The sequence below is a fragment of the Dioscorea cayenensis genome, chromosome 12, assembly GCF_009730915.1.
Source record: "Dioscorea cayenensis subsp. rotundata cultivar TDr96_F1 chromosome 12, TDr96_F1_v2_PseudoChromosome.rev07_lg8_w22 25.fasta, whole genome shotgun sequence".
Lineage (NCBI taxonomy): Eukaryota > Viridiplantae > Streptophyta > Magnoliopsida > Dioscoreales > Dioscoreaceae > Dioscorea > Dioscorea cayenensis.
This window is the reverse complement of record NC_052482.1, coordinates 16,159,572-16,173,681: the sequence shown is the minus strand read 5'-3', so window position 1 is coordinate 16,173,681 and position 14,110 is coordinate 16,159,572. Positions and strand designations below refer to the sequence as shown.

The following is a 14,110-nucleotide window of genomic DNA, read 5'->3' as shown; positions in this document are numbered from 1 at the left end:
TAATGTTAAGTTCAAATTAAGGTGATGAACAAACAAATGTTTCAAAATAATAATAATAATAATAATAATAATAATAATAATAATAATAATAATAATAATAATACTTAGATTGTTTACAATATTTAATGCATGCAGTGATTAATTACCAAAAAAATAAAACCATAAGAGATAAATATATTACGCAATCCTTTCATTAAAAGTAGAGAAACAACCAATTTATTAAATAAAGAAATTACAACATAAGTTAATAATAAGAGAAACACTTAAAAGAGAAAAACCTTAAACAGGGAAAAAGACCAAACAAAAGATATTACAATCACAAAAGACAATACACTTCACATAAACATCCATACAAAAGCAAAAGGAAAACAAATAAACAAAAAAAAAAATGCATTAGCTAAATCCACATCTTGGTAGGAAATGCCTTCAAAAGAAGGAAGTGGCCACAATGCTAGGTAGAGACATCTGAGAAGCATTGATCCACGTTATTATCTGCATAAATCCAAGCAATAACAATATGAATAATTTGTTAATACTTAAAAAAAACCCACACCCTGAAAAAAAGATAAAAAAAAATACAAAAAAGGATTACACCATTGTTACTATAGCACTTAAACTATAAGTGTAACAAATTTGAATATTTTTTGTATGAACTATATACTAAAGTTTGAATAGAAATATATATATATATATATATATAATAGATCCATAAAAACTAGAAGAATATAGAGTGTTAGAGAGAGAGAGAGAAGAAGAAGAAGAAGAAGAAGAAGAAGAAGAAAAGAGAGAAATACTGATGACACATAAAGCAGAGAGAGCAATTAAAACAACATGGAATGATTCTTTCACCATTGTTGAGTAATTATGCTCTCTCTCTCTCTCTCTCTCTCTCTCTCTCTCTACTATCATCTTCTTCATCTCTTCATTGTACCATCACTATACATGTCCTCTCTATGCATTATACCAACCTTACAAAATATATCTAAACAAAAAATGCATAATATTTCAGATAATAAATAATTATTTAGGTTTATATGCATGCAACTTTCAAATCAAAGTATATCATATATATATATATATATATAATAATAATCCAAATTATGTCAAATAATAAATGTAATAAATTTATCTATCAAGAGGGAGAAATATAAAACAATAAAATATGCAATCAACTTATACTAATATATAACCATACATAATATAATCAATGTTTATTAGATACTTTAATTATGAAAGAGGAAAAATATAACAAACCACTCCAAGAGGAAAAATATAGCAAACCACTCAAAGCCAAATAGTACTAGCTACTTTCAACATGGGAATAAGCTCGCCAAAGACATGAATAGCTATAAGACAATCCAAACTCCCAATCAGTTCCCGCCTAATGAATACCATTGGAAAAAACGGTGGAACGAAAGTCTTATCATCTCCATTAAGAATCCTTCTGACATTACTCATTAGCATCATCCTCGCTACAAACCCTTCACTAACATCATACATTGTTGGATAAGCTTTCAATCCTTCCAACAATCTCTGAGCAACATAATTCATGTGACAACCTCTTCTACCTACAATCACCACCATACTTCCCTCCACAATTGGTATCAAACCTTCCTCTTTGATTGCTACCATCAGTAATTGCTCCATCACAATCTCTCACTCTCAAAGAGTCTCAATATAACATAGCATTTTCTTCCCACCATATTTATTATATAGTAAAATATTAGATATTTTTTATATAATAAATTATTTATATATCATAAATATACACTGAGATTACCAATGTGTTATTTGTATTTATTCCCTTCACTCATAAAACTACTGAAAATACATAAAAGACTAATCTTAACAAAATCTGGCATATGTAAAGATAATTAACAAATTAAATCCTCCAATTTTTTATAAATAGTAAGAATATAAAAATATACAGAAATTTACAGATATTTATTACATCATGAAAATTTTAAAAATAATATATCATATATAATAATAATAACAACAACAACAACAACAACAACAACAACAACAACAACAACAACAACAACAACAACAATATTAAAACAAATAACCAAAAACAAATGCCTCGGGAAAAATTATTCGTGTTCTTAAGATAGTAATATAAAAATAAACATAAACAATTTTGACAATATTTCAAACCTTATGGAAGAATCTAAAATGTAACATTCAACTATGTCAAGTATAAAAGATTACGAACTTAACCAAATTCCCAACTATAAAAGGCAATTACAAAATTATACATACTCAAATTATGTTTTTGAAAAGATAATCATTTGTAGAAAGATAGAAAAGGTCAATAACATATCTCATAAGTTAATCAAACTGAATCCAAACCTTCTGCTTATAATAGTATAAAACGAAATTTCATATATACATACATAAATATCAAAGTATACATAAACAATCTTCAATTTTAGTAGAAAATGTGTATAAATCAAATCTAAAATTCTCACCTTGTTATAATACAGTTACATACTTTTTTAAGCAATGAAGGTTAAATTTTTTTATTTTATTTCCTGTATAAGTATGTAAAAAAAATCACATGTCAAGATGTCATAAGATTTGCAAGATCAAAAAAATTATATACACCATAGTCAATAATTATGGTGATTCTAGCAAATTCAACAATTATGGCCCATATTTATCCAAAAGTGAAGACCTGTAAAATAAATTCACATGGAAAATAAAAGTAAAATTAATTTAAAAAAATCACAAAAGAATGCATTTTCAAAGATACCTAAATGATCTTTTATCAAAAGAGTACTATATATGCTTTTGTTAAATGTTAATCACAACTAATAATTGAGTTAACCAATCATAAGTACTAGGATGACAATTACTAACATATATACATATATACATATATATACATACACATGGCACAAATGTTCAAGTCATCAATATATATATATATATATGCATGCATGCATGCATGTATGTATGTATGTAGATTTCCCAAAAAAAAAATGGCGCAATGATCAACACCTTAAACATAGTAGATGAGATGAATATGAAAATATACAAAATTATAATCAAACCCATGCTCGCTCATTTTTCCAAACACCATTTCATATGATTTACTAACTACTATAATGTTTATCATTACCAAGTAAAAATATCTATATAAATAAAAGCTAACATGAATACAATATACTAGAGAAATAAAACCAATAAAATAAACATGAATAATAGCTCAAAATAAAAATATGAATGATGAAAGCATATTTAAACATGCTACAAATAATGTCTTCTCTATCTTTTAACATGTCTTTTGATCTCATAAACCTATATAATATATAGTTCATTACAATAATATTTTCGGTCGCCTATAAACAAAAAAACACAAATCAAATGATTTAAAATAGATTAAAAAAAACCTTTCAAGAGATAAAAATCAAACTAAGAGTATCTAAACCTAAGCCTAAACTATATAATATTTATTTCACTATCATAATATTATCTTTCTCATATATTCTACCTCTGTCATCCACATCTTTTTAAACATTTTTAATTAATAAGAAAATAGGGATGTAAATGGGGCGGAGAATCCCGTTCCCCGCGGGGACCCGCCCCGGCGGGCGGGGATTCTCCGAAATAACCCTCCCGCGGGGCGGGGAACGGGGGGAAAATCCCTCCCCGCCTCGCGAGGCGGGGCGGGGGCGGGGAGGGGATTCCCCGCACAGCTCCCCGCGGGGATCCCTACGGGGGTTCCCCGATTTTTAATAATATATATATATTGAAAATAACTTATATGATTATTTATCTATTTTTTTAAAAAATTCAATATGAATATAAGATTATAAGGACCAAATATTTGGATTTAAAAAAAATATATTTTTTGTATTTATTAATAATGTTTTAGACTTTTAGTAATATTAGTGTTACTGCAGTGTGATGTACGAATATAATTATATGAAAAAATTTTAATAAATTTTTTTTATTTTCCATAAAAATTAAGATAAAATAAGCTATTTATCAACTTTAAAGATATAATATTTTTAAAAAATTAATTTTTATTATATATTATGAAATAAAATAATAAAAATTAGTTTAAAATAATATAATTTAGTATTATGTTATAAATATTTTAATATTATTAAAATAATATTGGTAAAATTTTTATGAGAAATTGACAAGTGTCAAATAGGTCTTCTACTTTAATATATATATATATATATTGATACATTGTATTATTAGAATTTTATGTAATAAAAAAAATTGGTGGGGGGCGGGGATTCCCCGACCCAGTGGGGATCCCCGCGGGGAAGTGAGTGGGGAGAATTTTTTCCCCTGCGAAGAATTTGGAGGCGGGGATGGGGACAGGGATCCCATTCCCGGCCCCGCCCCATTTACATCCCTAGAAGAAAACATCCTATCAACAGATAAGAATTAAACTAAGAGAATCTAAACCTGAGCCCTAATTCCTCCCTAAAGAATTAATGCCACATTTAAAGAAAAGATACAATGCAAATGATTTAAAATAGAGGGAAACCTATCAATAGATGCGAATCAAGCTAAGCGATTCTATATCTAGGGCTAAAATTATATGGTATTTATTACACTACAATAATAATGTTATCTTTGTTAGATATTGTACCACTTTCATCTACATATAAACAAAAAGATGCGATTGAACATTTTTAATTAGAAAAAACAAATCCTATCAAAAGATACGAATCAAGCTATCAAAAGTTAACCTATGGCCTAGGAAAGCGACTCGCCAAAGAAAACCAAGGAGGAGAGAGGAAGAGAATGTGAGAGATTCAACCGTTGATTACAGTAACTAGGGTTTGAAAAAAAAAAAAAAGCTCTTTCAATCATATCAAGACATTTCTGGTCCAACCAAAGCAAGATAAATGTCCATCAAATAAAAGCTGAAGATTATAGATATTTAGGAAATAAGATTAAGATTGAAGATCGTTTGAACCTAGGAAAACCAATTCTCCAGTGAACAAGAAGAAGGAAAGAGAGAGAGAAAGTAAGAGATCCAGCCGTTGATTACAGTTATTAGGGTTGGAAAAAAAACCTCTCTCAATCATAGCAGAACATTTCTCTTCCAACCATAACAAGCCAAATGTCCATCAAAGTAAAACTTGAAGGATGGAAATATTGGGAAGATAGGATTAAGATTAAGTAAGTATATATATTAAGATTAAGTATATATATTTATTTATTTTAAAATGTGAGAGAGAAAAGAAAACCTTTCCATACATATCTACATTTATATATATATATATATATATTATGTTCTATGCCTTTCTAAAATTATAATGATAGTCTAACATTACTTAATTTTTATGCCTTAAGTATAAAAAAAGTACTAAAGCATAAAAAACACACAGTCATCAGCTTAAGATTTATAATTTAACTACTACAATGTTTGTCAATCTCCAACTATTAATAATTTTGTTTTTATCCTTCTAAATATTTCACAAAGTCTGACATTTCTGCAACTTTATGTTGTTTCAATTATGTCAATAACTGACATGCCACAACAAGCTAAGGCCTTTAATAATGCATAGGTATTGATTTATTCTCTATAAAGCAAGTCCATGTTCTTCACATATAATTTATGATATCCATTCAAATTTTCAGAGTTTCAACATAACCAAAGAAAAACTGAAAAAGAAAATGGAGGAAAAAAAAGGAAGCATCGTATCCAAGTTTAAAGCAGTCTATGTTTTTTGCGGTAGTAGTGAAGGAAATAAAAAAAGTTACCAAGATGCTGCTATAAATCTCAGCAAAGAACTGGTTTGGTTTCTATCTATATAGTTATTTTCATTTATCTTACAATTCTCCTACTTCCTTTTTCCCTTTCTCAATTCTTCTTCTTGAAACATAAGTAAATTATTAAACACAGTTTAATTATTTTACTGAATCTTACCATTGTTAGGTGTTGAAGAACATTGATTTGGTATATGGAGAAGGAAATATTGGATTAATGGGTTTGATTTCTCAAACTGTATTTGATCGTGGTAGTAATGTTCTAGGGTATAATTCCCTTTTCCCCAAACATTTTTCCAAAAAAAAATTCCTCCATTTATTTAATGACAATTTGCTAATGTTATTAATGAATTTTTTTTATCCATGTATCTAGTGTCATTCCAAAGGCTCTAATGACAAGAGAGATATGACAATAAATTGGTTCATTTTTCTCCCACTCTTTCTGATGTGTATATTCTTTTCTGCCCTTTAATGAAAAAAACATATCCCTGTATTGGTCCACATATATGAAAACATATTCTACAAAACTATGTTAGTATGTTATTTTTCATTTTTCCCATTTGAATTTCAGATCATTGGTGTCACTATCGGAGAAGTAAAACCAGTTATAGACATGCACCATGTAATACCCTGAACCTTTGGATACCTGTTGGAAAATATATTCAGGGTATTACTACAGTTGCAGTAAGATTTTTCTACAGAGTAATATTGTTGAGAAACCCTAAGTGGAAAGAACAAGAACCTAAGTGTGAAAGTTTATAAAAGATTTTGGATTAAAGAGTAATAGAAAAAGGATTGATATGAAATGTTTCTCAATATCAAGGACTGAGAGGTAAGGCGGTAGGGACCTTTTTGAAATACTGTGTTATACTTCAGGGACCATTCGATAGTTTACAAGGACCTTTTGAGATTACTATTTCATAAATCAGGGACCATTGGTTAGTTTTTCAGGGGCTTTTTTGTAAGAAATTATGTTTTGAGGGACGAAAAATGAATTTCGGCTGAAAGTTTAAGTTAGAGAAAAATCTAGACTTTTGATGTTTGTTCATCTTCTTCCCCATCATTCTTCTTGCTATAGTAACCCGAGAGTTTAAAAAAAATATATATATATGAAGAAATGAGAGGAAAAATTGGATATTTGAGGTGGAGAATTTGGAGATCGCCGGAGGGAGTTCGCCGGAGTGGCTACTTGCTTGGTAAGGGTCTTTGGTGTTGTTTTTGTTTAATGTTTGTGTATGTTCGGATATATGTATTTTGGGTGATTTTGGAGGAAATAATGAATTTGTTTTGAGGAAATTATGATGGAGTTGATGAGAGTGTTGTTATGAAATTGTTTTTGTATTGAAAACTTTGTATTTGAGTTGGAATTTGCTTGAAATGGAGATGAAATTGCCGGATTTGCTGTAGCATTACTGTAGCACCGAGATTAAAATTTGGTTTAATTAATTAAATTGATGATTATGATGATTAAGAGGTTAATGATAATTGAATTGATTGAATTTGGTTTAATTTGATTGAGTTGAGCTTAAATCAAATCAAGTGAAGTGTATTTGAATTGGTTTAGTCTAGTTCACTTAAATGAAATGGACTTGGGTTTGAATGAGAATTGGAGTGGTTGGGTTTAATTGAATTAATTTGGTCTAGGTTTGATCAAATCAAATTGAGTGTGGTTGGACTTGAATTGTTTGGTTAATTTGAGTTGGTTGAGATTGATTTGGGCTTGGTTTGGATGTTGGGCTAAGGATTTGGGCTGAACCAATTCAAGAAAATTTGGGTTCGATTGAACCAAGTTGGTCCAGGAAATTTTGTATAAGAATTGAGTTGGTTCAAGGTTGGTTGATTTAATTAAACTTGGTTCAGTGAAATTAAGCTTGGTTCAGTGGAATTGAGATTGGTTCAGATTGGTTCAGCAGTGTTTAGCCTAATTTAAGTTAGTTTAAGTACAATTGGAGACCGATTTAACTATTCAAGGCCGGGTTTTAACCGATTGGAATAAGTGGGCCCAATTAGAGAGCCCGATTCTTGGTTTTTGTATTTTTCTTTTTGGGTTTTCGATGTGATATTTATTTTTTTATTATATTATTCTATTAGGTGTTGTTCGGGTCTTGGGAGGGAGTTCCAGGTCTAGCAAGGAACCCAAGGGAGAGCAGGTGAGTTGGTAGTGGCTATTATTTTAAATAATTGATTAATTATTATTATTTTGAAATAATTATTTAATGGCTAGTATTTCGGAAATAATGGTTTAATTATTTTATTTTATGTTATGTTAAATTGCGTATACTGTTGGAATATAATTATATTTATTTGCCGTCGATTGCATGACAATCGTATTGATATGTCAGTTCTGTATAATTATATGTATTTTTAAATAGTGAAAATACACGTATGAATGATTTAATTATTCGGTTCATGTATTTTTGGATGGTTACATATGCTTTGATTGGGAATGATTTGTGAAATCATGTGAGCATTTTAAAATGTTTTACCGACAATATTTGTGGAATTGATTTTCATTCCTGGAATAGGAATGGTATTATGGATCTGGATTTTACTGGTTTTATGCATTGTTATACTTTTGACATTGGCTTTGTGGAAATGATGTTTATTTTCGTGATGTGAATGCTTGTCCTGAATAAGGATCCTATGATGTGATTTATACAGATTGTATTATTGCTACATTTACATGATGGTTTGGATGGTGACGGCGGGCTAAGGCCCGACTACTGCAGTAGTGGGTCCCCACGGGCCAGCCTTTAGAGGTGGCGTGGTGGACCTGAGTGTTGATTTGTCCGGATCGGTGGGAGCGCGAGCCACGATTGGATGATACATCGGGATCCCGGGGTCACCACACGGGGACCGGTGGGCCAACGTCGAGGTTATGAAGACCTTGGCGGCTCCCAACCCTAGTCGCGACGGCGGCTAAGTGGGGAGAGTTTCGGTCGTGGATTTGAGAATGGTTTTTATATTACTTGTTATTTTTGGGTTGTGATGAGGGCGAGCTCATTTGTCGCTCTTAGGAGGGCAGTCTCTCACAACAATTTGGATTTTCTTAGAAAATTGATTTGATATTGATTTTTGATGAATTCATGGTTTCAAAAAGTTCTTTAAAAGTTGTATTTTGCTAGAATTCTGATATTTGCGGGAGTTGGGAAAAAATTATTTGAGAAATTGATGTTTATATACTTTATATACACTATATTTAATTATTTAAAAATTATTGAGCCACTACCGACCAATCGAATGTCTTTAGATAGCTGCGAGGAGCAAGACCTTAGATTGCCTGTTCAAGTTTAGAGCTAGTCAGGGTTAAGTCCAAGACTGCAGTGGGTCCCATACATTTTTCTTTATATTTGTTGGTATCGTGATCTTGTAGCGGTTGTACCCGCAAATTTGAGTTATTATATTTGTTGTATTTATGTATTTGAATCCTGCAGTTGGTGTAAAGTTGTAAATTGTAATTTGTGAGTCTGATTTGTTTTGAGAGATGTCAAGTTTCCAGTTAAAAAGGAATTTTTAACTGATGGGTGCCACATTTACCTCGGTAGAAGGGGTGGGTGTGACACACCATATGAAAGCAGAGATGAGCAACTATTCTGATGCCTTTATTGCTTTGCCAGGTTAGTATATAAATTGCATTTATTATCACTCAATATGATATATAATGAAAACTTATTTTCGTTCAGTTTTTTATAACAAATATATATTAATGCTTGCAATTCAAACTTTCAATGAGAAATAGAATGGAAAGATACTTTCCTCATTTCGATCACTAAAAATACTCATAAATTAGCTACTATGAAATTTTTATTAGATATCTATCCTCAAAGCTTACTAATAGTTACCATAGAATACTAATATATTATTGAAAAAAATAGCATTTTCAAAATATCTTAATTTTGTTACCACTCTTTTATCACTCATTATACTTAAAATTCACAAATTCTCTAATTAATTATTATATCTACTTTCACCACAGGTGAAACAAAGGACCAAATAGAACTCAAATTGTGATAGTTTATTTTCTTTTTAAATAGAATGACCATAGAAAGCTATGATGTGATTTAGGCCTTGTTTGGGTTAGATTTTGGAAAAAGAGCTTTTTTTTTTTTAATTTGTAGAAGTACTTTTTTTAAAAGTGTTTTTAAGAGTAAGTTAAGTGCTTTTGAGTATTTTATGTTTGGATAACTTAAAACAAAAGCACTTTTATATATGTAAAGTTGTTTGGATGGAGATTTTTAAAAGGGCTTTTAGAGGTGGCAAATTACTAAAATAGACATTCATTGAGTTTTCATTAAGTTACTATTAGACACTGGTATTAATTATAATGAAAGCACTAATAATAAAAATAATAATAAATTAATATATTATGATATTAATTATAATTAGGGCCATTTAACCAAGTAGCTCCTTTTTTTTTTATTAAACCAAATGGCCCTAGGGCCATTTTAATTATCAAAATGGCCCTAGGACCATCACATCACCCATGTGGATGATGTGATATGCTGACTGGGCGCTGACTGAGCGCCCAGTCAGCGCTGACTCAACGCTGATGTGGCATTTTTAAATAAAAAATCTTGATTTTTTTCATTTTAACCCCTGAATTGTTTTATAATCAATAAGTTGGCTTATTCTTGGGTTTTTTTAACCAAATTTTTTTAAAAAAATTTTATTAAACTTTTAAAATTTATTAAACTTTTAAATAAATTTTTTAAAAATATATAAGTGTGTTTTTTTAATTTAAATCCCTTATTTGTTTTATAATTAACAAATTATCTTTTCTCTTTGATTATTTAACCCAAATTTTATTTAAAAAAAATTATGTACTTTTTTAATTTATTAAATAAATTAATTTTAAAGAATATATTTGAATATGAAAACACAAATTTTAAAATTACAAATAGACAAACTTATTTGTTATGCCCATATGTACTTTCTTCATACACCTATATTCTTTGAAATTAAAAAGCATAATTGCATTTAAATATAAAGTAAAGTTACATCATATATTTCTCCCTTGCCTAGGGCAAGTAGTTCTATAATGACCGGGTTGTTTACATATAGAGCATAAATTATGTCTACTAGGATCAGGGTTTCTATCCATATGCATTCGTTTACGTCTAATCTTTGGTCGGCCAGCAGTACGTCGACCAACAAGTGGAACCATTTTTGTCCCAGGTACAGGTTGCCAAAATTGTGAACTCAGTACCGGATGAAAACATGGAGCATAAGTTTGTCTATATGACATTACAGTCAACCAATGAGGGCATAACACATATGGGTTAATGTTTGTCTATATAGGTGTATGAAGAAAGTACATATGGGCATAACAAATAAGTTTGTCTATTTGTAATTTTAAAATTTGTATTTTCATATTCAAATATATTCTTTAAAATTAATTTATTTAATAAATTAAAAAAGTACATAATTTTTTTTAAATAAAATTTGGGTTAAATAATCAAAGAGAAAAGATAATTTGTTAATTATAAAACAAATAAGGGATTTAAATTAAAAAAAACACACTTATATATTTTTAAAAAATTTATTTAAAAGTTTAATAAATTTTAAAAGTTTAATAAAATTTTTTTAAAAAAATTTGGTTAAAAAAACCCAAGAATAAGCCAACTTATTGATTATAAAACAATTCAAGGGGTTAAAATGAAAAAAATTAAGATTTTTTATTTAAAAATGCCACATCAGCGCTGACTGGGCGCTGAGTCAGCGCCCAGTCAACATATCACATCACCCACATGGGTGATGTGATGGTCGTAGGGCCATTTTGATAATTAAAATGGCCCTAGGGCCATTTGGTTTAATAAAAAAAAGGGGGGCTACTTGGTTAAATGGCCCTTATAATTACAATTATTATTATTATTATTATTATTATATTAATTATAATTACATTGGAGAAGTCAGGGCTATGAAGGGTGGGGAAATTTTATAAAAAGACATGGGTATTTTAGTAATCTTACAATCCATAAAAGAGCTTCTAAAAAGTGCTTTTGAGAAAAGCACCTCCTCAGCAGTTTCTGAAAAAAGCTGTATCACAGCTTCAGCTTTTACCAAAAAGCTAATACAAACATAATTTTTAAAGCCCAGAAGTGCTTAACTTATAAAAAAGCGCTTCTGGGCTTTAAAAAAGCCAACCCAAACATGCCCTTATTATCAAAGTATGACAACAAATTTATGATTTATCCACATTTATATATAAAAAATTGATATCTCTTCACAATTTTATTTTTTGTTGCACATAATGATTTAAACATTTAAGTTATTTGAAATTTTAACAGTTGGACCAAATTTTCATTGGTGATTTAAATGTATTATTACAAACTAAAACATCAAATTAACACAAAATTCCAAAATTAGTGAACTATCTCTTACTTGCCATGGGGAAACATCTATAGCATTATGAGAGTTTTTCCTTTCACTAATAATATTGAATCGTCCTCAACTAAAAACAAAAATTAAACCCTAATAAATCACTAGATTTGTATTTTATTATTATTTAAGGGTTAATATATTTTAATAATAATTTATGGTTCTTTCTCAATTAGTAATATAAAATAGCTTTTTGTTTTGCAAAATTTATTTTTCCTTGAATCATTTGTAAATGAAAAAAAAAAAGTACTCATGTAGTTTTTTTTTAATGTTCAGGAGGTTATGGAACTCTTGAAGAGCTTTTTGAAGTGATTAGTTGGGCACAATTAGACATACATAACAAACCAGTAATTTGATCTCAACGCTCTATATACACATATGAAATTATAAAAAGAAGATAAATAACTTACGCTTTGTTCCAGATTCGTTTGCTAAATGTTGATGGATATTATAACTCGCTGCTTTCATTCATCGACAAAGTTCTACAGGAAGGGTTCATCAACCCAGCTGAACGACAGATCATCATCTCTTCTTCAAATGCAAAGGAACTGATTGAGAATCTCGAAGTAATAATTATAAAATTTTGAATACTATTTACAAAATATTCTATTTCAATCATTATTATTGATTATTTGAAATTATGATTACAGGAATATTCCCACAGCATGAACAAGTTGCAACAAAACTAAATTAGGAGCAGAAGGACCCTGCATAATATCATCTCAAGAACAACATTACTCTTAAATAAAAAAACAAATCTAGATAAATTAGATTTGGTTCATTACATGTAATACTTAAATCAAATATATATATATATATATGAATTACAAAATTTAATTTCTTAAATAAAATAACTAAACCATTTAAAATACGGGGTCTATGTCAGACATCAGAAAGACTTCCACCAGAGCAGAAAGAGAGGGATCCTCGTTTTTGACTCCCAGGCAAGCCAAGCTCGGTCATGATTTTGCCAGCCAATTTAGTTAAGTCAGTAGGAAAGCTTGTGGAAAGAAAGAAGAAGCTCGAGAATAAAAATGAAAGGAATGAGAGCAAAGATAAGATTTTTTGCGTAAAGAGCGTCTAGCCCAACTAGAGCTGCTAGACGAGAAGAGATTGAAAGCGGTGCATCACGCCCAAGCATATCAACGCCAGATTTCCATATTCATTATATGAAATATATATTTAAAAAAATAATTTTTTACATAAAATAAGTAACCACAAATCCATCTTTTACTAAAGAAATACTTAATCAAATAACATATTCGAATAATATATTTCACAATCCTTCACATCTTACAAATATTCTTCTCATACTTAAAACGATATTAAAAAATTACATTAACAATGGTTTTTTTTTTCTCAAAAGTGATACTATCTTTTCAATATTTTGTTTTAAATATATTCAACTCGCAGCGTAAGCGCGGGTCTTTAATCTAGTATATATATATAATTATGTATAGGAGGGACCCACCATGTAACCCATATCCCACTCTCAACACTAGGAATGTAGCCGGTGAATTCATTAAAGCAAACAAATGAATTAATTGAAACTCAGACCACTAAAATAGTGCTAAGGCATGGTTATGCACCTAATTCAGAACCTCATATTTCAATAATGTTCAAGGCTTGCTTTTATGATCAGTTGTCTTACATAAACAATAGCCTAGAACATGCATGTTAAACTATGGTAAAGTATATCTTAGGATGATCATGAAGAGCGATGAACCAAAGCAAGCTACAGATCATACTTTCTTTGAAAAGGCAAATTAAACAACTGCATTACTAATGGGAAGGGTGGTTGTAAAAAAAAAAAACCATGTTTGCACTCTTACAACATTAGAGTTCTTCAAGCTATTTATAAACTTGGACAGGGTGAGATGGGTTTTGGTTGATTGCTTAGTTTTCCCTCATGAAGGACCAAGCCTGCATATATATATATATATATATATAATAATAATAATAATTTTAAAATAATAATTTTTAAAAAAAA

General features: G+C 29.5%; 2 protein-coding genes across 2 annotated transcripts; one reads left to right on the top strand and one right to left on the bottom strand.

Moving 5' to 3' along the window:
* Positions 1-1,284: 1,284 nt before the first annotated feature.
* LOC120273209 (monothiol glutaredoxin-S3-like) lies at positions 1,285-1,632 on the bottom strand. The gene has a single exon (XM_039279842.1). It carries the CDS (start codon positions 1,630-1,632, stop codon positions 1,285-1,287), a length of 348 nt encoding a protein of 115 aa, XP_039135776.1.
* A 7,678-nt stretch (positions 1,633-9,310) lies between these two features.
* On the top strand, positions 9,311-12,809 carry LOC120273208 (cytokinin riboside 5'-monophosphate phosphoribohydrolase LOG3-like). The gene is made up of 4 exons (XM_039279841.1): positions 9,311-9,359; positions 12,397-12,467; positions 12,543-12,686; positions 12,771-12,809. Exons 1-4 carry the CDS (start codon positions 9,311-9,313, stop codon positions 12,807-12,809), a joined length of 303 nt encoding a protein of 100 aa, XP_039135775.1.
* The last annotated feature ends 1,301 nt before the right edge of the window (positions 12,810-14,110 follow it).

Excerpts from the sequence above, each read along its gene's own strand:
- LOC120273208 (XM_039279841.1), top strand. The coding sequence starts at position 9,311 with ATGAAAGCAGAGATGAGCAACTATTCTGATGCCTTTATTGCTTTGCCA. Across the intron at positions 12,468-12,542 it reads TAGACATACATAACAAACCA|ATTCGTTTGCTAAATGTTGA; the intron begins GTAATTTGATCT and ends GCTTTGTTCCAG. Across the intron at positions 12,687-12,770 it reads AACTGATTGAGAATCTCGAA|GAATATTCCCACAGCATGAA; the intron begins GTAATAATTATA and ends TTATGATTACAG.
- LOC120273209 (XM_039279842.1), bottom strand. The coding sequence starts at position 1,632 with ATGGTAGCAATCAAAGAGGAAGGTTTGATACCAATTGTGGAGGGAAGT.